This window comes from Mercenaria mercenaria, chromosome 11, assembly GCF_021730395.1.
Source record: "Mercenaria mercenaria strain notata chromosome 11, MADL_Memer_1, whole genome shotgun sequence".
In the NCBI taxonomy this organism is placed as follows: Eukaryota; Metazoa; Mollusca; class Bivalvia; order Venerida; family Veneridae; genus Mercenaria; species Mercenaria mercenaria.
The window spans coordinates 2,714,791-2,739,420 of NC_069371.1; the positions used below are offsets into that span (position 1 = coordinate 2,714,791).

Sequence of the window (24,630 nt, forward strand, 5' to 3'; positions counted from 1 at the left end):
CGGATCGATGGAGCATATCGAGTCCGAAGTGCGCACTCGTTTCTTTCGCGTACAGATCGGATCGCACGGGATCTGCAGTACGAATTTTCTGTTGGCTCTTTTACACACCTTCATGTCGTGACTCAATGGAGGTATCTCGGACACGCGTTTGGACAGTCTCAGAAACCTATCTTTAGAGAAATTGCCCGGCATCAACGCTATTCTACATAGCCTCGCGCGTTCGTCTGCGATATCTTTTTTCATCAGTAATCTGACTAACAATTTCTGCACTTCGAAAGATCCTTCGCGTAACATAGCAGTGTCATTGTTTCTGAGATCGACCTTTGTTTTTTCTGGTTAGTCTGAGCGGATTTGTACATGGTGCAAAATTTCTTGCAGGCCGTCAACTTGATAGTGGACATTTTATTATCGAAAAACCAGTCGTCCCCGGGTAATCTGTACTCGGCCGGGACGTCTATCAAGTTAGTTTTAGCGACCACTTTTCGCAAATCAAACTGCTTCGGTTTGAAGCCCTTTTCCCTGACTAAGGAATTACACAAGTTGTAGGCGTAACTGCTCACTTTGAGCATCCGATTCAAAGTCCTTTTCTGATCAGAGGTCGGTCTAAGGCTGACAGAAAAAGTATACATAAACTTATCTTCCGTTTTACGATATTTCGACTTAAGATCGGAATAGTGAATCGGTTCAGCCGTCGAGATTTCGCATTTCAGGTCGAGCATTTTTAATTTGTCGATCCATGATTCGAACGTCGCGCGACCATTGACAAGGGCAGCCTTCCATAAAGTAATCGGTTCACGAGTTCTCTTCATTATAAAGAAAATAATAATTTACGTTGTCGCCCCCCTTCTTTTATAGGCGTTTGAAAAAAAAAGATTTATAATTATTTATTTAATTATGAATCATTTTATATACGCTGATTCCGACACATGACGAGATATCTCGTCACTCGGGTTGAATGAGATAAAGCAATCAACGACAGAACTGCGCAAGGGCGTGTACATACAGTAATGGCTAGCAATAACTTCAAACCATTTGCCCCTCATCGATGTGGGTTCGAAACCTCATTTGGGGCGTAGAATTCTTCACGTGAGGAAGCAGTCCAGCTGGCTTACGGAAGGTCGGTGGTTCTACCCAGGTGCCCGCTTGTGATGAAATTGTGCACGGAAGGGCACCTGGGATCTTCCTCCACCATTAAAGCTGGAAAGTCGCCATATGACCTAAAACTGTGTCGGTGCGACGTTAAACCTAACAAAATAAATAAAATAAATTGATTAAAAATTGTTTACATAGCTAAGTCGAAGATGCGTGCATTTTTACCAAAAAAATATAACTTTATCTTTATAACAATAACTCCTATAAAATATATACTACACATGTACAAAAAACAAACCAGAAAAAAATACATTCCATATACTTGGTTGATTATAACGTTTCTTATCTAACCATGATAAGGTAAACTTTTTGTCATATCGAGGGGTAAGTGCCAGAACCTGCTATGTCCATTTTTTTAAATTTTACAGGAGAGCATTTTTTTGTTGCTTCTCTTTTATAATAAGGGTTTTTGAGATATAAAAACTATAGTATTATTTATGATAGTATTATTTAATACATGATATGTGTATTTTGTACATGTCTTTAGTTAATTAGGTCAAATTCGAAAAAATTGTTTTGGCACAACTTAAAGTCCATTTTTTTGCAAAAATCTAAATAACCAAAATATTCCATTGAAAGATATCTGGTTTTGGCATGTATGATTCCATTATAACTTTCGAAACAGTACTGAGCCAGAACATGCTATAAACTGATAGCTGGAGAAGATGTTGCATATCACAGTTTTTGTAAGTGTCAAAAACATTCTATAAAGCAATAGAATCCTCTGGCATATGCAATGTTGACATAAATGTAAGTTTTGTTGGAAACAAAAATTTCTATAGAAATATAGATTATTATGGCAGGATGCATTCTTTGTCTTAGATTAAGACTTTTCAAGTCACAAATGGCCTATAGGTAAATGCCTCCATTTGGCTCTTCTTAGACTGTCTTTCATCAAGTAACAAGAATCATCTATAACAATTTAGTGAATTTCATAATACATTTTATGTAATATTATGCAATATAAGCACTTGAATAAAGCTTAATACACATATTTAGCATGTTTAGAATTTGTCTTAAATCACACACTGTCACATTGTCAGTCACATTTGAAATGTAGTAGTAAATCTGACACTTTTAGTTAGTTACTATCAGAATCGTTACTTGAATCTTCAAGGGCATCTGGCTCTGGCAAACAATCTCTGATACTGTTTTTTGCTGGTAAAGCCTTGTAATATTCATGGAATTCTTCAGGAATAGTACCACTCTTGCATAGCTGCAATAGATCCTTTTTCTTTGCGGCAGAAATGGGTATCTTTGAATGATACTTCATTGGTAGAGATACAACAGGATTTGCTTGTTGTCTTCTAGAGCCAAACATTTTCAATTTTTCAAATTCATCATCAAAATCGTATTTGAAAAAACAGACATCAGGCTCTTCCTTAGTATATCTAAGCCACTTCATTTTTGACCAGAGTACCTTGGTTCCTGTTTCCGATTTTTTCTGTACCTTTGTACTGTTACTCTGAAATTGTTTAAAGTCTATGATGTCAGTGTACTTTAGTGGCACAACCTTATAGGGCTTTTTTTCTTCTAGCCATATGAATAACTGTGTCCCACTGTGACGGAACAAAAATCATGGTTTTCTTTTTAGCAAATTCGACAGCTGCGTGCATTGAATCCACCTCCATCTGTGTGTGGCCGCTTTCTAGAAATTTATGGTCTATTATTTTTATGTTTGGAATGGTATTCACCAAATGCAGTAAGCAACTTGCTATGATTTTATTTCTATTTTGTCCACCACAAGCATCCGAGTACAAAACTACATGGTCTGTTTCTGCTGGAAGTGATTGGAGATGTAGCTTTAGACAGGTAGCCACTTCTGATGCTCCCCTTTTTGCATCTACCTCAGACCAGACAAAGCATGTGCCTTGTTTGTCTCCATAACTGTAAAATGTTAGGTTATAACAGCAGAGTTTACGCATGTAGTACATTAGGCTAACCAATGAGCATGGAAGATACAACACTGACTGGAGATCAAAACAAGCTACATGAATGTTACTTTGGGTTTCACATTTCTGTTTATCTTTAGCTTTCTCTTCTCTAGATCGCTTTTTCCTTTGCTGATGTTTGTCGAAAACATTCTGTTGTTCATTTGTCATTTTACCCTCTCGCTGTGCTGTGTAATACTGAGTACATATGTTGCACTGGTCCTTCTTTGGTACATGAAAAGAAAGGTTGTAATTTGTATTAAAAACATTTCTGTATCTTTCCAATAAAACTGGCTTTGTTTTATTTTTCTTGCACTCCCCCAGATAGAGGTCATACATTCTTGGCAGTGTAAGATGTGGCCCAAAGAATTGTCTCTTTGTTTCCTTTCGAACATAATGAGCACCTATACGTGGGAAAGATTCAATATGCTTTTTCACTGCATCTATTCTGCTTGGGGAAAGTTTATGAGGCTCGTGTTTTCCTCTTAAATCATTGCCTGTAAAATGTCCGTCCTTTTTGTTTTTCAACGCATGATCAATATATGCCTTACCGATTGACAACGTTTTCATAAAGAACGTCTTGCAGACAGAACACTTTTTACTTTCAATTTCAAAATAAAACTTTCTTGACACCTGCTTTCGTTTTTTATTTGGCTTTCCATCTTTGTCTAGATATGTTTTAGTGTCTGTCTCTTCTACCTGTTTACAAACATAATCTTTCTGTCTCTCATAACTTGACAATGACCAAAATAATTCAAAGAGCTGTTGCCTTTGTTCTGTTGTTATTTTTTTTGTCACATTTCTGTCTGCACTTGCTACAGTCTACTGGCTCTACCGACCTAGCGGCCTTGGGCTTTCCATCTGCTGATGTATACTCTGCACCTGACAGCCGTATGTATTCTTGTTCTGTTCCTGTTTGTCGGAATGTTCATCTGATAATGGAGAGGCAAAGTATATATCAGAGTCTTGAATTTCAAGGTATCCATCGTAGTGTTCCAAAATTCCCCGAATTGATGTATAAACCAATTTTACACTGTTTTTGTTATCTGGAATGGCAAGTGAATCATTTTTGGTTGGTTTAATTGTAATGACTGGATGTTCAACATTATTTGTGTAGATGATAACATTGCACTTTGAGTAATTTGCCAGTACTAATGGAAAGAGGTCTGCCACAGCACTTGTCCAATACCCATCAACTTTCAATTTTTCAATTTCTGACAAGTAATCAGCCACAAATGTTTCCTCATCATCTGGGTGATGACGGTTTAACATAAATGAAATGTATTCTTCTATATTCTCTTCAAGACACTTACACAGTTCCTGCCTTAAATGAGAGGCTTCTGTGCCAATTTGCTTCCCGCTAGCTTCAAAAAAGCAGTTACCATATGGTTTGATTTTGTCTCTTACAAGATTATTTGCTGACAGTAGTAAATCTACTTGTGCTGTCTGGCTTTCAATTAACTGTTTTTGCAGATTAGCGGTCTGGACCGACTGTTCTATCACCTGCTCTAGAACATCCATAGATATAGATGAATCATTTTCCTTATGCAATGATGGAGTGGTTTTCTTATCTTTGTTCTTCTTGATTTTTCTTGGTGACGATTTCTGCTTGTTGGTATTAGATTTCTTTTTTTGTAATTTTTTTATTGTTTCATCCCATTCTTTTTGTAAATATTTGTCCTGTTTATGTTTTTTAAGACCTTTTTTGCTCAGATTTTCCAGAAATTCACTGTCGGTTGAATTCACGTCTTCCTCTTTATCAGGGTTATAGGTATAATCTGTATCTGATTCATCAAAGCATGTTGTCCATGCACGCTTAGCAAGAACACTCAGAGGGATATCTTCATCACTGCTACTTACATATCTCAATTTCTGTCTAGTTCTGCGCTTTCTAAGGCGTTGTTTCTTAGTTTTGCTTTTTCTGTTTTGTTGTTCAGGTATTGCATTGTCTTTACAATCACTTTCATGTGACAGATCACTTAGATGAAAATCTGATTCTTTTCTGTCATTTGCATCTGATTGATTATCGTTGTCTAAGGTAATTCTATACTCTCTGAACCAAGCTGTGTTTTCGTTTTTGCTACTTTGCTCAGTTTCTTTGTGTTCTTTTTCATTTTTTGCTGCATTCTCTGTAACAATGGTTTCATTCACATCATCATTTTGTGTTGCAGTCTTTTAAACACTGCTTTCATGCATAATTTCATGTTGTGTTGAACCCTGTTTATCACTGCTTTCACTCAGTTCTTCATTTTGTTCTGCACTCTGTTCAACACTGTTGTCATCAATTTTCTCGTTTTGTGTAGCTCTTGGTTTAACACTGCTTTCATTTGTTTTCTCATTTTGTGTTGCACTTGGTTTAACACTGCTTTCATGCATAATTCCATGTTGTGTTGCACCCTGTTTATCACTGCTTTCATTCGGTTCTTCATTTTGTGTTGCTCTCTGTTCAACACTGTTATCATGAATTATTTCATGTTGTGTTGCTCCCTGTTGATCACTGCTTTCATTCACTTCTTCATTTTGTGTTTCACTCTGTTCAACACTGCTAACATCAATTTTCTCACTTTGTGTTGCACACTGTTTAACACAGCTTTCATCTTTTTTCTCACATTGTGTTGCACTCAGTTTAACGCTACTTTCGTCTGTTTTCTCGTTTTGCGGTCCACACGGTATAAGACTGCTTTCGCTCTGGTTTTCACTTTTTGTTGCACTCAGATCAACAGGTCTTATATTGTCCATTTCATCATTTTGCATTATATTTTGTGTGACACTTAATTCATCCACTTTGTCATTTTGTGTTGCACTCTGTCTGTTACTGCTTTTATCCTTTTTATCAATTTGTGTTTCACTATGTTTATCACTTCTTTCTTCTGTTTCATCATTTTGTGTTTTACTCTGTTTAATACTGCTTTCGTTCTCTGTATCATATTGTGTTGCAATGCTTTCATCTCCATTTTTAGGTATTAGCTCACTATCAGATTGTGTCATTGTGGCCTCATCTGACCAATCACTCCATTCGTTTTCCATCTGAAAAAAGGTTATAATTGTCTGTTTATTATCAGTTCTTAGTTATAATTAAACTTTAAATATCAATGTAGGTAAGCTTAAATCATATATTTTAACATGATTTATTTTACATATTTGTGTATTTAGAATTAAATAAATATTGCTGAAAATTGATAACAATGAAAGTTCAATGGTCAAACTAAGACTCAAATAAATATCAAATTTACTTTTATAAACTTTTGTATGTTTAAGTAGTAATTTAAACCTTACCTTTAATAACTTCCACCTTTTTTTACTAAAACATTCAGACAGAAGGAATTCCTAGACCATAATGTTCAACATTCCAGTGCAAAATACAAAATCTGCCACACACTTTAAATTTAATAGCCTGTTATCAACACCTAATTATTGAAACAACAGTGGAAATTGACACCGCCTAAACAACCTATTATGGAATGTCTGCTTCTTGATACGCAAATGACATACGATCTTACTACCGGGGCATCAACCAGAATCTTCTATCTTGAAATAGCATAATATGGCTGTTGCACTATTGTATTTTATTAGTAAGATTTAGGTTCCATCTTTATATAGCCTGTACTGGCAAAGATGGGTTAATTTGTTACATGTAGTAAACTGCTCTACTAAAACGAGCTATCTTCACATATCATGTTTTGGAAATTTTTTTAACCTTCTAAAAACTTAAAATGCAGCCTGCCAAGGGCAGCTATAAGTGTATAGAATGTTTTGGTCAATTTCAAATAAGCTAAACTTACATTGGTAACATGCTATGTAATGAAAGCTGTTTTTGGCATAACTCATTAATGGAGATCCTGACATGACTGGTTTGATCTTGATTGAATTAATTAAGAAATAATTAAGATATAATGACGCAGATTTGTGCAAAATGTGCGCCTTGAAAAGCTTTACCTGAAAATGCCAAAAAGTGAAAATCGTTAAATGTGGTACATAGCACCTTCTGGCACTTACCCCTCGATATCTCTACTTCCGAGTACTAAGATTAATTTTGTCAATAGTCATTATTCCTACCGAAGAGAAAAACACATGATTGCACACTTTTTATGTCCATGGGATAACTGACCGCCTCCTTGCTGTAAAAATATTTCTTGCCCTTTCATAAAATGGGTCAAAACTGAAATACAAAAAGAAATATATCCAGTATTGATTGCTATTATATAGTATACGTGATATAGGTATCTTGTAAAGAAAAATATAGATTAAAAAAGCGTTTTTTTTTAAACAAAATTATGATATGTAGCAGTTGTTACCTAGTAAAATTTCATGTTTCGGTTGTCCGGTAGCATCTTACAACATTATACACAGCCGCCCGCATCTGTAATAAAAAATTACACAGTAAATGATCATGTTCTAGTCAACAAAATAGTTCTAAGATAATGCTCTTGTTATGATCACTGGTCTGAATAGCAAAAACAAAAAACACACACTCTTATACCATGTTCACACTAGCCGAACGGTTTTATTTTTATTAGGCACTAATTGGCTATAATTGGTATTTGACATTCAAAACCCATCAAAATATAATCCGGTTTGCATCCATACTAGGCAAAGAAATGTGGTTTAAATATATGCATGCAATGTTTGAAGTTAAAAAATATCTTGCAATAAGCAAAAAGAAAAAAGGTTACAAAGAATTGAAGCTAACAGAAACATCAATATTAAACTTCTGTGTTCATCTAAAAATAATTTCTGTTCATTACATCTATCGTCCATTTTGAGCGTCAGCATGATTCCATATTGCAATTTAATGTTTTTGTTTCAATAACACTCCAATTACTATTGCCAGCCACAACATCAGTGTGTTTGAAACAAAAGAGAAACACATGGTATTCTTCCTCCAAAAGGTAAGATCAGTGGATTTGGAATCGTAAAACCAGTTATAACCCACATTTGCGTTCATATTTGTAAATTAATGTAGCATTACTTTTTAAAGTAGTATTAAAAACTACCTCCCAAGGTAGTTTTAATGCTACATTACAGAAACCACTCGACCTTTACAAAATTCACGTTTTACACCGCATATAGTGTGGACGCAAACGAGTTCAAAAAATAAACCCAAGTTAATGTAGGATTAAAAACGTAGTCTGAACACGGTATTAGTAGCTTTGTGAACAGCATGGATCTTGCTTTCCCACGTACTACTATTGTGTACCGTATTATACTTTATACGATAATAAATGAATCAATTAATGAAACAGATGTGCAGTTTTCAGCGATTTTTTTAATACTTTTAAGTGTAAATCCTATACATTTCAACTACAGATATAAAATGAACATATCAACATGTACACCGATCTTACAAATGCACGTTCGGGATGCCTGTTACTGTTTATTTCAGCGGCGCGCATAATTTATTTGGTATGTTTGTAGGATAAATCGTTTACATTTCAAACATTGAAGAAAAACCAGAAATTCTATGATTATCATACGTCTATTCATTTGATTTTTTTTCTATATAGATAATGTCAGGCATTAGTAAGTTATTTATTTATTTATAAAAGGCACAAAAACTTTGGTCGTAGGGAAACACCTGCAACTGTAAGAATTGCTCAATAAGAACACCGCCTACAGATGCCAACCCTGCACAGAAAGTTTCATTGCCAAATGTAAAAAGGTTTTGTCAAACTGTGGCTGGTATGAAAAACTTACCAAAGGTGTTGTACCAACACTGTGTGTATAAAAGCTCTAGTTATTGTTAGCAATTTTACCAATGCCGATGATCAACTGACGGCTATACCTTGAAGACTTTTTCAAAAATCAGACAAGCAAGCTTAAAATTGAAAATACAGCTTGACTTTTCATGCAATGCATTTCTTTTCTGTGCAGTTCAGTTACTCCTTACTACTTCTTTATATACTTAATTTGTAAAATATTGACAATGGTCAAATATATGTCTTTTCTGAGTTTAAAAAAAACAAACAAAAAAAAAAAAACTAGAAATGTGTCCATGGGACACAGATACCACCACTACATGACATTAAAATGACAATTTTTTTCTAGGTCAGGGAACATAACTCCTACAATTCTGAATGAATCCGGACGCGAAACCCCAGGTGCACAACTGCACATGCTGACCAACATTCATCTAAACTTTGATGACACACAGGCCAAATACGTTTGGAGCTAAGCGCAACACAACATTAAAATGACAATTTCTAACAAAGTCAGGGGCCACAACTCCTACAATACTGAATGTATCCGGATGCGAAACCCCAGGTGCACAACTGCACATGCTGTCCAACATTCCTGTAAACTTTGGTGACTCTAGGTCAAATAGTTCTGGAGCTATGTGTGAAACAACATTAAAATGAACAATTTTTATTAAGTCTGGGGCCATAACTCTCTTACATGACTGGAAGAATCCAGACACGAAACCCAGGTGCACAACTGCACATGCTGACCAATACCCCTGTAATCTTTGGTGACTCTAGGTCAAATACTTTCGGAGCTATGCGCGGCACAACATTAAAATGACAATTTCTAACTAAGTTAGGGGCCATAACTCCTACAATACTGAAAGTATCCGGATGCGAAACCCCAGGTGCACAATTGCACATGCTGACCAACATTGCTGTAAACTTTGGTGACTCTAGGTCAAATACTTTTGGAGCTACGTGCGAAAAAACATTAAAATGACCAATTTTTAACTGTCAGGAGCCATAACTCCTACATGACTGGATGAATCCAGATGCGCAACCCCAGGTGCACAACAACACATGCTGACCAACATTCCTGTAAAGTTTCATGACTCTATATCAAATACTTTTGGAGCTAGGCACGACACAACATTCTCGGAAGGACGGACGGACGGACAAGGGCAAATCTGTATGCCACCACACCCCAAAAAGTTTGGGCATAAAAAGCAAATTGGTATTCCTCACATCAACGTAATTTAATAAGAAGAATAACAGTTTTTTAAAGTACTTTTACTGTATCTATTTGTACAAGGCAGATTTTTGCAATCAGTGAAAGTATTTAGGAACCAATTTACAATCAATCTCCTGGAACTATGAAACGTGTGAACCTATGTTTAGTGGAGCCTGTACTTTTTGACAATAGCACAAAATTTCATCACTGCAAAATTTAATACAAATTTCTGTTTTTTTACTGAAAAGGTTTGTTTGACTTTGATCACAAGCATAAACAAAGTCCATACCTTTGGCTTGGAAAGAAGATATATCCTGAATTTCTGTGTGATGCTTGTATTAATATATTCCATTAGACTGAATCCATCTCTGCTTATTTCAACGCCCTTAGAAGTTCCAAGGTACATAGACATATTTCCTTTGTAACCTTTCTTACTCTTTCCTTTAGGATAAAATTTTCCTAAAGCTTTCTCCAGTAATTCACATTCTCGCATACCAGAGGTCTACCGTGGTTCCCCGGATGAACCTCTGGCACATTTCGCCGATATTTATGGTTTGGTTACATTACAGGTAAAACGTTTCAGCCAATCAGCGTCGTTTCGCGACAAATCGTAGCGAACCAATCAAAATCGTCCGTGAAAAGCGTGACCGCGTCCTTACCATATTATCGAGGGAATACGATGTCCATTTACGGCGAATATTATTATTTCTTGATGTAAATCTCTGAACGTCGAATTACAGGAATAAATCTTTATTTATCGCAATCGTGGAATACAGCCTTTATCCATCGTAAGCAAGTATCTTAATTATAGTTGTTTACATATTTTTTGAAGTTTCAATTCGGAGTTCCAAATAATGGCGAACAATGATTGGCTGAAACCACTCCCGATAGTAATTACGAGTGCGCATGCTCACCAAGTAAACGATGGAAATAAATCAGAGGTTCGTCTCGGGATTTTGACGAACCTCTGATGGATGAGAATGGTAATTCATCATAACTGATGTCGCGTTCCACCACACATTCAAACGTTCCCCCCGCCTGCCCCTTTCCTGACCTAATTTGAATGTATTTCGATGTTTTACATGAATAATGCATCCATCCAATCTGTAGTTTTATTCTATCATTTCTTTTCTGGTCACACATCTGAAATGAATGAAAAATGCATATTCATTAGCCATAACTACAAAAGTCTTAGTAGTAATGTAAAATGATGGTGCGAAAACAGTATGACCGCGCCTGACCCAAAATCCCTATTCTATAAGTGCACTTTAACCTTACCCTAAACTTAAAATACTAACTTGGTACCCTTGATACCCTGAAAATCTTTAGTTAAACCGAATGAAAACCTTGGGTTTAACCAAAAAAAAAACATTTAGTCTTTGGTCTGGACTGACCAATGCTGGACAATTTAAAACCCACAGGTTTTATCAAAGATACAAGCTGAAATAAAATTGACTTAAATATCTATACATCGTAGCGTATTTACTTCCTGATTGACAGTGCATATCAAGATAAAGATCAAATTTTCAGTGTAACTGGAGAACAAATACTACGCTATAGCAAATACAATTCTATTGTGTATTGAGAGCTTGTCCTACTTGTAAGACACATACTTGTCCTTTATGTACCTGTTGTGTCATAGGTAAATCAAGTGCATTTTCTAAAAATGACTATGTAGGAAACCACAAATTCAACCAATCAAAAGCCTGCCATTTTTCTGCCACGAAGGCAGCAAACTGTCATTTGCTTTTACTTTGACAAAACCTTTGACAAAACTTTGGCAGATTTCTAGCATTTGTTAAATCAAAGTGTTTTATTAAAATTGAAAAACATTATTTTAATGTATTGTTTTATTAGTATATTTGTACAACAAAACACACAGCATTTCCTTTTTACTGGAGACTTTGTGGTGGGGTACTTCTCAAGTCTGAAAAGTAAACAAAATTTTTTGTTAATAAATTTAAAAAGTATTTAAATAGTATAAAAACAGATACGAATCAAATATTCAAAACAACTTACTGTATGGATTTTTTATTTCAGTTTGAAGAGCTTCTTCCGCCTCCGTCTCAAGTTTCCTTTTTTTGTTTTGGTGCATGTCTTTTAATTTGTTAATCTCAAATGTTTTATTTAAATATCTTCTTCTTCTTTCAAGCTTGAACAGTTTGAGAAGTTCGTTTAAAACCTCCAATCCATATTCACTCTCCTGTATATTTGATTCAGTATTGTCTGTATTAATATTTTTTGCTATTTCTTTAATAACATTTTTATCTATAAATTTTCCAGATGGAATTTGTATCAAATACCTCAACAAAAGCTCGATTTCATCATTGACTTTCTGTTGTTTTCTTTTTGTTTCAAATTTTGAAGGCATTTTGTAGTTTTAATGCGTACGATCTAAAGTCCGATTTTGAAATGTTTTCTGTTGGCAGAAGAGTATAAGATTAATACTAAAAGAAACTCAATAATGTATTGACTTGATAGGATATTGTGCAATGTTTGTTTACATTTTCAAATAGCAACTATCTTTTTATCTGAAGGCGATATTTACTACTCTATCCATAAAGTCGACATTTGAAACTAATATGTATATCTTGTTATACCTTGCACGCCACCGAATCAGTAATAGATTAAAGTTATCGTAACCAAGGTTCTGTAAGAATAGTTTCTGGTCTGAACGTGACATGTCCAAACTTGCATAGAACGTTGGTACACGATGTCTGTTTTCCGTTGCATTGATGTTTACGCCAACACCACCAGAAACAAACTTCACTGCATGCCACCCGGAGCAGTGAGCATTACAGGACATTGTGGAACAGAAAAGGATTTTCATCAGTAATTCTAAATTCTTCCCTGCATCATTCCATTCCTCAAAAAGGATTCTTGAAGGCTTTTCTCCGCGACTTGCGTTGAAAAGTGTGAGTCTTGAGATGACAAGAGATCATCTAAGCTAAGAATATTTCTTTGTATCCGAAGCAAGTGTAATGGTGGTAACTTCCTCTTCCTTTGGTAAATTCTTCTATATATGTATGTTTTTATACGAACGAAGGGACGTAATATGTTATGGTCCCGGTGTCCGTCTGTGTGTTAGCAATTTCATATCCGCTCTTAATTCTTTAATCCCTTGAAGGTTTTCAAAGAAACTTGACGCAAATGTTCACCACACCAAGACGACATGCAAAGCGCATGTTTGGATCTCTCATTTCAAATTCAAGGTCACAGGAGTCAAAGGTCATATATGACTTTGCTTTGTATATATTGCTCTGCATTGCAGTGCTCTTGTTTTTAATTGGCAAAATGCCTTTTTGCTCTCTTACAATATATTTTTAATTACTTCCTTTTTTGTTACTATAAATTGCCTATAAATAGCTTATTTTGAAATGTTTTTATTATTTGTAGTAGAGAAAAACTGAAACCACTTTTCTGTGGTACAGCATGGATGGTACATCCAAGATACATTTTGACATAGCTTTACGTAGAAAGAATTTTTTTTGGACTTGGACAATTTTTATTTTCTTCTTTTGTTGTTCCTGTCCTTTGGGCTTCAACAGTCAAGTTCTTTAAATTTTGCTCCCATCCTGTGATGTAACCCATAGGGCGTAAATTCCCCCGCTTGGTGGCGCTCTTGTTTTAAATTTCGATAGCTCTTTATATGCAGCGTCTTTCATAGATTCTGAATACATCCCTTTGAAGCATTTTAATCTTTTATTAAAGGTAATGTGTCTAGGTTTTGTTTCAGTCTAGTTTTCTCAGTCATGTCCTGATTTCCATACATCTTTTCAGTTGCTTCCCTTAAAGTTATTATACCCCCACCAAACATGTTTGAGGGAGGTATATAGGAGTCAGTTTTGTCGCGTCCCGTCGCGTCCCGAAATCTATTATCTCAGTTATTACCAAATGGATTTGATTCAAACTTAAAATACATGTTCCACCTTATCACCCACATCATGTGACACAAGGTGCATAACTCCTGACACCAAGTTTTCATGAATTATGTCCCCTTTTACTTAGAATTTAAGGTTAATTTTGTTGTATTTTCACTATATTTCAGTTATTACTAAATGGATTTGATTCAAACTTAAAATAGATGTTCCACCTCATCACCCACATCATGTGACACAAGGTGCATAACTCTGACACCATTTTTTTATGAATTATGCCCCTTTTTACTTAGAATTTAAGGTTGATTTTGATGTATTTTCACTATATCTCAGTTTCTACTGAATGGATTTGATTCAAACTTAAAATAGATGTTCCACCTCATCACCAACATCATGTGCCCACATCATGTGACACAAGGTGCATAACTCTGACACCAAGTTTTCATGAATTATGTCCCCTTTTACTTAGAATTTAAGGTTAATTTTGTTGTATTTTCACTATATCTCAGTTATTACTAAAGGGATTTGATTCAAACTTAAAATAGTTTTTCCACCTCATCACCTAGATGATGTGACATAAGGTGCTTAACTCTGACATAATTTTTTTATGAATTATGTCCCCTTTTACTTTAAATTTAAGGTTGATTTTGATGTATTTTCACTATATCTCAATTATTACAAAATGGATTTGATTCAAACTTAAAATAGATGTTCCACCTCATCACCCACATCATGTGACACAAGGTGCACAACTCTGACACCAATTTATCATGAATTATATCCCTTTTTTACTTAGAATTTAAGGTTAATTTTGATGTATTTTCACTATATCTCAGTTACTACTGAATGGATTTGATTCAGACTTAAAATAGATGTTCCACCTCATCACCCACATCATGTGACACAAGGTGCATAACTCTGACACTAATTTTTCTTGAATTGTGTCCCCTTTTACCTAGAATTTAAGGTCAATTTTGATGTATTTTCACTATATCTCATTCTGATTGGCTTAGAGCCAAAGGGAAGTAACCTTTTTTTAACTTTTGTTCTGAGTTTCTTCCCCTTACATTCCAGGAATTAGTCTATTTTTAGAAATCCTATTTTTAGATTTTCCATATTTTAGGTATTTTTCTAACTTTTTTATTATAAGTCCTATGTAAAAAGTAAAAACATTTTTCTGTTGTAACATGGGTCGGTAAGACACTTTTTTGTATTCGCTTTTAGTGTATCTCTAATATTAGAGATTTAATATATTTACTAGTATTACATTACTATTATTATACTAGTATTACTTATATGTGGAAGCCCAGGATGAAGTACTCCAAAGTATTTTTAAGATTCCTTATGGTTGCCATTCTTCTGTGACAAGACCGTATGGTGGGGGTATGAGTCACTCCTGTGACAGTTCTAGTTAATATTTGTCTGGTAAACATATCCGTGAATGCTACAGGTGTGTCCGATAATTCTCTGAATATTATAAATAACCGAGCTTGTTCCCTCATTTCACTCATTATCTCTTTTCTCACTTCATTTTATTTGCTGACTTTAACTCTTCTCAAGCAATAATGACGATAGCCGATTACTTGGATAGCTCCTTATGAATGTAACAACTTCGTTATCTCTAAACCTGTTTAATATATTGGTCACAAAGTCCGAGTCAGGGTGTATGACTCCTGAGTTTCTTTTTTCATAACTTCGGGAAAATTTTGATTACATGCGAATTTATGTCTCTAGAATGTTCTATTTGAAAAGAATCTATGGCATCCGGTGCACATCCTGACAGAATCTTTATTTTTAGGTTTCCTTTCCCTTAAAAAAATATGTTCATCTTCCTGTTTGGCTAGTTGTTCTGTGTTGTATTTGAAAATACCGTCGATCCGTTTCTTCTGAAAAAATCTAAATGTATTTTGAACAGATTTTAGTTCTAATAAGATAGATTTCACTTCGTCTTCAGTGTTTTTGCGGGTCATGATGTGTCTTTTTAGTTTACCTCCTTTTACTGTTTTGTCGCAGTATATGCAAAATCGGATCGGTTTCTGTAAGTACGAACCATATTGTTACGATATTGTAATGGTGCATTTCAATTATATGCCTCTGTTTTTTGAAGAGACTAAATTATGACATTAGTATGGTTGCTGATTCAGGATATTTCATTATGTAGAATTGGCATACGTGCGCTTTCAGTAAAAATTTAGGGATGTCTGATGAGGCTGTCTTGGCGATCCAGACACAAGTGCAACATCTTGACCTTAAAAAGCCGATACTGGAACATCATAAAACCCTCTAGATTGGGATTGCATAGCTCCAGTATGGTAAATTGAGACCGAAAAATTTTCTCTCTCTGAGCAAAATGTGGCACTATACTTTGATGATGTGGATGCCAAGACATGGACAGGGTAAAACAACATCGTGACTTAATGAGGGGGCCTCGTGGCCGAGTGGTTATAGTCGTTGACTTCAAACCATTTGCCCCTCATCGATGTGGGTTCGAAACCTCATTTGGGGCGTAGAATTCTTCACGTGAGGAAGCCATCCAGCTGGCTTACGGAAGGTCGGTGGTTCTACCCAGGTGCCCGCTCGTGACGAAATTGTGCACGGAGGGGCACCTGGGGTCTTCCTCCACCATTAAAGCTGGAAAATCGCCATATGACCTAAAATTGTGTCGGTGGGAAGTTAAACCCAACAAATTTATTATGTAACATTGGCATGCGTGCGCTTTCAGTAGAACATTTAGGGATGTCTGATGAGGTTGTCTTGGCGATCCAGACACAAGTGCAACATCTTGACCTAAAAAAGCCGATACTGGAACATCATAAGAACCCTCTAGATGAGGATTGCACAGCTCCAGTATGATAAATTGAGACCGAAAAATTTGTCTCTGTCTGAGCAAAATGTGGCACTATACTTTGATGATGTGGATGCCAAGACATGGACAGGGTAAAGCAACATCGTGACTTAATGAGGGGGCCTCCGTGGCCGAGTGGTTAGAGTCGTTGACTTCAAACCATTTGCCCCTCATCGATGTGGGTTCGAAACCTCATTTGGGGCGTAGAATTCTTCACGTGAGGAAGCCATCCAGCTGGCTTACGGAAGGTCGGTGGTTCTACCCAGGTGCCCGCTCGTGATGAATTTGTGCACGGAATGGCACCTGTGGTCTTCCTCCACCATTAAAGCTGGAAAGTCGCCATATGACCTAAAATTGTGTCGGTGCGACGTTAAACCCAACAAAATTAATAATTAAATGACTCAATGAAGATGCTGGTACTGGAACATCATAAGAACCATGGCCGGATGAAAATTGCACACCAGTTACATCTGAAACAATTGTGTCTATATCTGCAAAACAACCGGATATAGATGCATCTAAGCCAGATACATGGATTGCACTACCATTGTTGTTTATCGTCTGTTCAATTTTTTTCACTATACGTAAACATTCAAGCCACTTTTTCTTTTTCTCAAAGTCTGATATTTCATTGTCACATTCATGGACACTTTTTGCGTCCCTACACTTTCTAAGTTTTTTTTGCTATACTGCTTAACTTGCGGTTCCAAATTAAGACAACACGTTTTTAGAAGACAATATTGCTGTGCGAAATGTTCCAGGAGACTGAGACATACAGGGATTCATATATGGCAAAAAGCGCACAAAAAATGCGCGTGATCTTATCAAAAATTCTCCAGCGTTTGTTGATTAAAGTTGACTTTTTTAAACTGTCATGGCATAAATCAAGAAAAATTTATGCTTGCTGATATAACTGTTGTTTTGAAAACAACCAGTAGACTAATTAATCAAGTACCCACAACGTGCAGGGAGGTGACTTTCCGATTGATGTAAAAACATAGTTAAAATAGTTTTATTATTATATATCGATTTGTGATGACCAGGGCGTGCAGGTTACAATTCGAACAAGGTATTTCAACGAAATTCCTAAATTAGATTATTACGTTTATCCTACAAAAATATAATTTAAAATAAGCAGCTGCTTCCATTCATGTTCTATCTTTTTGTCCCGCCTTGGCATTGTAAACATATTTATTGTAGTTGTTCTATGAATCCTTATCCTACTGTAAGTTCAAATAATTGAAAAAAGCAGAAACATTAATGCATCAAGTAAACAAATAATTTATGAGATACCGTGTTAAAGTGGGCAATACTACAAACAACAAGACGATTTCAAACCAAATTATTTCAACATTCGGGTGCCAAATTAACGTTTCCATAACCTTGCTGGTTAGGGGCCTCCGTGGCCGAGTGGTTAAGGTCGCTGACTTCAAACCACTTGCCCCTCATCGATGTGGGTTCGAGCCTCACTGGGGGCGTTGAATTTTTCATGTGAGGAAGCCATCCGGCTGGCTTACGGAAGGTCGGTGGTTCTACCCAGGTGCCCGCTCGTGATGAAATAATGCACGGAGGAGCACCTGGGGTCTTCCAATACCATCAAAGCTGGAATGTCGCCATATGACCAAAACGCGTCGGTGCGACGTTAAACCCAACCAAAAAGATAATAACCTTGCTAGTGTTATCAAGTAATGAGTAAAGTTTCCAAAGCCATAAAGTTTCCAAAGCCCATTTAAAATCCTGAAAATGTGAAACTTTACGCCAATTTCACCAATTTTAAAGTTTATATCCACATTTCTTTGAAATTATTGCAGGACAAAGCCAATATCTGTATTCATTTTCCATATAGAACTTTACAACACAGTATCTAAAACGACACCATAATATCAATCAAGTGAATAAGACATACTGCAAATACGGATCATAATATCTCTTGAAAGAATTCTTGTTTGCAAATTATTGCTTTTAAATATGTTCATGGTATTCCATAATTTGAAACAAATACTGCTTTGTTTTGAGTTGCAAATTTAGTCAAAGTAAGCTGTTACACGTTTAAAATGGGTAAATGTTACTAAAATTCAAATGTATCTGAATGGAACTCTCGGCAAAAAAGATTTTGTCTCTGTTGATTTTCACACAAAATTAAGTTATCATATAACTTAACGATTTCAAGTTCATCTTTCTTGTTAAGCTTAAGGCAATCCTTAACAGTAAAGTTTATATTGATAACGCATCCAACTGGCCTTTTGGAAAACACCATTTTACCATTATCAGCAAGTATTCCGATTAAAACTCCTTTCCTGATAATGCATCCAACTGGCCTTTTGGAAAACACTATTTTACCATTATCAGCAAGTATTCCGATAAAAACTCTTTTCCTTGTCCATTCAACCACAGCGACCTGGAAAACAATTATCAAGAATATCACCATTAAATGATTCATATATAGAATTTAATATACATGTATCTTCTTACACAGAATATAGTCAAAATGATATCCTGCTATTACAACACTTATGTTTATGCCCCCGAAGGGAGGCATATTAGTTTTCAACAGTAAGTCCGTTCGTTAGCTATAGTTCGTCACAACGTTAACCTTTCGCATGAATGCACTTTACTCGCAAACCACTGCACCCAGGACCTTCAAACTTCAGATGCTGATAGTGCTTATTAAGCACACGACCCCTACCGACTTTGAGGTCACCAAGTCGAAGGTCAATGGGGCCAATGTTAACTCGTTCGTTCGTCACAACGTTAACTATTTTGCATGTAGGCACTTAGTGATCATCCTGTCCGTCCGAGGTTAACCAGATGGGACCGTTTCGTCTAGCATCAATACCCCTTACTAGAATGACTTGATACTAATGCAGATGTAACCTGCGACCATTCCTTATCTTCAGACATCACCTGACCTCAGTTTTACCTTGACATTGACCTCATTTTGGACTTAAGTTGCTTTATATGGGCCATCTCTTGGTTAACCAAATGGGACTGTTTCGTCTAGCATCAAAAACCCTTACTAGAATGACTTGATACTAATGCAGATATAACCTGTGACCATTCCTCATCTTCAGACAAAACCTGACCTCAGTTTGACCTTGACTTTGACCTCATTTTGGACTTAGGTTGCTTTATATGGGCCATCTCTTGGTTAACCAAATGGGACCGTTTCGCCTAGCATCAATACCACTAACTAGAATGACTTGATACTAATGCAGATGTAACCTCTGACCATTCCTCATCTTCAGACATCATCTGACCTCAGTTTGACCTTGAACTTGACCTTGTTTTGGACTTACGTTGCCTTGTTTCGACAAGGATGCCACCGAGGGCATCAAGCGTTTATTTAACGCAGCTTCTTGTTTCTTCACTGCTTTTGTACTTATTAATATGTAAAATATAGGACTTAGTTATGTGATCTTAGCTGTCGGTACCACAAACACTCCAACCGGAGCACAGTGTGATAAATTAACTTTAATACACTGTAAAACAGTCTGTTTTTCGTTGCATTGATGTTTACACCAACACCATCTGAAACAAACTTCACGGCATGCCACCCGGAGCAGTGAGCATTACAGGACATTGTGGAACAGAAAAGGATTTTCATCAGTAATTTCAAATTCTTCCCTGCATCATTCCATTCCTCAAAAAGCATTCTTGAAGGCTTTTCTCCGCGACTTGCGTTGAAAAGTGTGAGTCTTGAGACGACAAGAGATATAAGCTAAGAATATTTCTTTGTATCCGAAGCAAGTGTAATGGTGGTAACTTCAGACGAAATGTATTCTTTAAGAACCCGCAGGTCCTCTTCCTTTGGTAAATTCTGTGGAACTCTGGCCATTTGAAGTGACCTTTTTCAGATTGATACCTTGCATTTGCTAGGATTTGTCCAGATCTATATATGTATGTTTTTATACGAACGAAGGGGCGTAATATGTTATGGTCCCGGTGTCCGTCTGTCTGTTAGCAATTTCATGTCCGCTCTTAATTCTTTAACCCCTTGAAGGTTTTCAAAGAAACTTGACACAAATGTTCACCACACCAAGACGACGTGCAAAGCGCATGTTTGGATGTCTCATTTCAAGGTCAAGGTCACAGGAGTCAAAGGTCATATATGACTTTGCTTTGTATATATTGCTCTGCATTGCAGTGCTCTTGTTTTTAATTGGCAAAATGCCTTTTTGTTCTCTTACAATATATTTTTAATTACTTCCTTTTTTGTTACTATCAATTGCCTATAAATAGCTTATTTTGAAATGTTTTTATTATTTGTAGTAGGGAAAAACTGAGACCACTTTTTTGTGGTATAGCATGGATGGTACATCCAAGGTTTAGATATATTTTGACATAGCTTTACGTAGTAAGAATTCTTTCTTGGACTTGGACAATTTTTATTTTGGAATTTCTTCTTTTGTTGGTCCTGTCCTTTGGGCTTCAAAAGTCAAGTTCTTTAAATTTTGCTCCCATCCTTTGATGTAACCCTTAGGGCGTAAATTGCCCCGCTTGGTGGCGCTCTTGTTTTAAATTTCGATAGCTCTTTATATGCGGCGTCTTTCATAGATTCTGAATACATCCCTTTGAAGCATTTTATGCTTTTATTTAAGGTAATGTATCTAGGTTTTGTTTCAGTCTAGTTTTCTCAGTCATGTCCTCATTTCCATACATCTTTTCAGTTGCTTCCCTTAAAGTTATTAATATTTGTCTGGTATAAAACATACCCGTGAATGCTACAGGTATGTCCGATAATTCTCTGAATATTATAAATAACAGAGCTTGTTCCCTCATTTCACTCATTATCTCTTTTCTCACTTCATTTTGTTTGCTGGCTTTTACTCTTCTCAAGCAATAGTGACGATAGCCGATTGCTTGGATGGCTCCTTATGAATGTACCAACTTCGTTATCTCTAAACCTGTTTAATATATTGGTCACAAAGTCCGAGTCTGGGTGTATGACTCCTGAGTTTCTGTTTTCATAACTTCGGGAAAATTTTGATTACATGCCAATTTAAGCCCGCCTGCTTAGCTCAGTAGGTAGAGCGTTGGTCTACGGATCGCGGGGTCGTGAGTTCGATCTTCGGGCGGGGCGTATGTTCTCCGTGACTATTTGATAAACGACATTGTGTCTGAAATCATTAGTCCTCCACCTCCGATTCATGTGGGGAAGTTGGCAGTTACTTGCGGAGAAGAGGTTAGTACTGGTACAAAATCCAGGACCACTGGTTAGGTTAACTGCCCGCCGTTACATGACTGAAATACTGTTGAAAAACGGCGTTAAACCCAAAACAAACAAACAAACATGCAAATTTATGTCTCTAGAATGTTCTATTTGAAAAGAATCTATGGCATCCAGAGCACATCCTGACAGAATCTTTATTTTTAGGTTTTCTTTCCCTTAAAAAAGTATGTTCATCTTCCTGTTTGGCTAGTTGTTCTGTGTTATATCTCCAATTTAAAGGTGTATTTTGACATATCGGTACCTATAAGAAAATTTCGACTATATTTTCTCATGATTCTTTTGATTGATCTTGATTATGATTTTGTGACCTTCTTGTCCTTAAGTGCAATGATGACAGGTGAGCGATATAGGGCCATTATGGCCCCCTTGTTTGAAGAGTGTACAGCAGCAACGTCCTCAGCAGAAGAAACCTCTTCAGGAAGCCTGTTTAATACTGAGGATGTCTGAAGAGGCTGTCTTGGCGATCCAGACACGAGTGCAACATCTTGACCTGAAAAAGCCGATACTGGAACATCATAAGAACCCTCTCTAGATGAGGATTGCACAGCTCCAGTATGATAAATTGAGACCGAAAAATTTTCTCTGTCTGAGCAAAATGTGGCACTATACGTTGATGATGTGGATGCCAAGACATGGACAGGGTAAAGCAACATCGTGACTTAATGAAGATGCTGGTACTGGAACATCATAAGAACCATCGCCGGATGAAAATTGCACACCAGTTACATCTGAAAGCATTGTATCTATATCTGCAAAACAACCGGATATAGATGCATCTAAGCCAGATACATGGATTGCACTACCATTGTTGTTTATCGTCTGTTCAATTGCTTTCACTATACGTAAACATTCAAGCCACTTTTTCTTTTTCTCAAAGTCTGATATTTCAGTGTCACATTCATGGACAATTTGTTTGCGTCCCTACACTTCCTAAGTTTTTTTTGCTATACTGCTTAACTTGCGGTTCCAAATTAAGACAACACGTTTTTAGAAGACAATATTGCTGTGCGAAATGTTCCAGGAGACTGAGACATACAGGGATTCACATATGGCAAAAAGCGCACAAAAAATGCGCGTGATCTTATCAAAAATACTCCAGCGTTTGTTGATTAAAGTTGACTTTTTTAAACTGCCATTTATGCTTGCTGATAGAACTGTTGTTTTGAAAACAACCAGTAGACTTATTAATCAAGTACTCACAACGTGCAAGGAGGTGACTTTCCGATTGATGTAAAAACATCCCCAGCTAGAGAACTTAATATAGTTTTATTATTATATATCGATTTGTGATGACCAGGGCGTGCAGGTTACAATTCGAATAGGGTATTTCAACGAATTTCCTGAATTAGATTATTACGTTTATCTTACAAAAATATAATTTAAAATAAGCAGCTGCGTCTATTCATGTTCTATCTTTTTGTCCCGCCTTGGCATTGTTAACATATTTATTGTAGTTGTTCTATGAATCCTGCTGTAAGTTCAATAGTTGATAATGAAACTCTCAATTTCATAGGATCTAGATGCCATTAAATTCTTTAAGAAGAACCCCCATTAAGCGATTGCGTTTATGTTGTCTGACACTTTCAGGTCCCCACTATCCTGCTGCGGTCTTGACCTTAATTTTCACCTAGTGACATGTTTGTGCCCGCAACACTCTTCGGGGTGGATATTATTATTATTATTATACCTAATTTATATAGCACTCTACGTACAAAATACGTGCGTTCAAAAGGTCTTTACAAAGACATAAAGAACACATACATACATATATGTACATGTAAATACATTGGTAGAGGATTAAAATGAATAGTGATTAAAACAAGATCATCCATGAATTATACGCTTCCTATCTGTCGATTTTTCACACACTGTTTTATTCGCTCTATTTCCGAAATGCCTTGACTTAACCTACTTTGTCTTTCAACATCTTGTGAAATTTCCTTTTTTGCGTTATTACTGGATCAAGCCTAAATGTCTTTTTGCTTTTAAGATCGATAGCATGATATTTGTTCGGGTTTATGTTTGTACTTTCCTTTTAGTTGCACGTTCCATGAAATGTGTTTCTGTTGGATTTGCTTCTCTTGCCCTTTTTACTAATGCGGTCGATTGAATGGTATTTGTCTGGATTTGTTTTTCTTGCCTTCCTTTTACTATTAAGATCAATTGAATGGCATTGGTCTGCGTTTGTTTTCTTGCTTTCTTCATACATTTTTTCATATATTCCAATCTTGACTTTTTCTTTTCATCAGTTGATTGCTGAGGCTTGATTTCCTGAATCAAAATCTTGCTTCATCACGGAAGTATGCCTGTATCATTGGTCAAGGGGGGCATTTCTTGTTCTATGTGTTCTTTTTTATATATTTTCATGTATATTGAATAAAGTACTCACTAAATGTTGATATATCATTTAGCAAAATATATGTCAGATATAAATCATATACTAGCTCATGCATAAAAATAAACTTAAACCCAAAGCAAGATATACAAGTATATAACAATGACATTATCTCAATACTGAAAATGTGCAAAAGCATATACATTCCTTGAACTGTTAGGTTTCACGAAAGTGATATTGCTCGGCTAGATTAGATGCAGGCAGATATGTATATTAAAACATAATCTTTCTTTAAACGGAACCTGTCGGCGTGGGCCAAAGTTTGAAAAAAAATAAATATTTCTTGT

The 24,630-nt window shown here is 36.1% G+C and overlaps 1 protein-coding gene across 1 annotated transcript; it reads right to left on the reverse strand.

Moving 5' to 3' along the window:
• Window positions 1–5,257: 5,257 nt before the first annotated feature.
• On the reverse strand, window positions 5,258–14,194 carry LOC123532672 (uncharacterized). The gene is made up of 4 exons (XM_053518404.1): window positions 12,015–14,194; window positions 10,285–11,138; window positions 7,379–7,443; window positions 5,258–7,242 (listed from the first exon to the last, which is right to left on the reverse strand). Exon 4 carries the CDS (start codon window positions 6,108–6,110, stop codon window positions 5,259–5,261), a length of 852 nt encoding a protein of 283 aa, XP_053374379.1. The 5' UTR covers window positions 6,111–7,242; window positions 7,379–7,443; window positions 10,285–11,138; window positions 12,015–14,194; the 3' UTR covers window position 5,258.
• Between the last annotated feature and the right edge of the window lie 10,436 nt (window positions 14,195–24,630).

Coding starts and splice junctions, on each gene's coding strand:
- LOC123532672 (XM_053518404.1), bottom strand. CDS start 6,110: ATGGAAAACGAATGGAGTGATTGGTCAGATGAGGCCACAATGACACAA.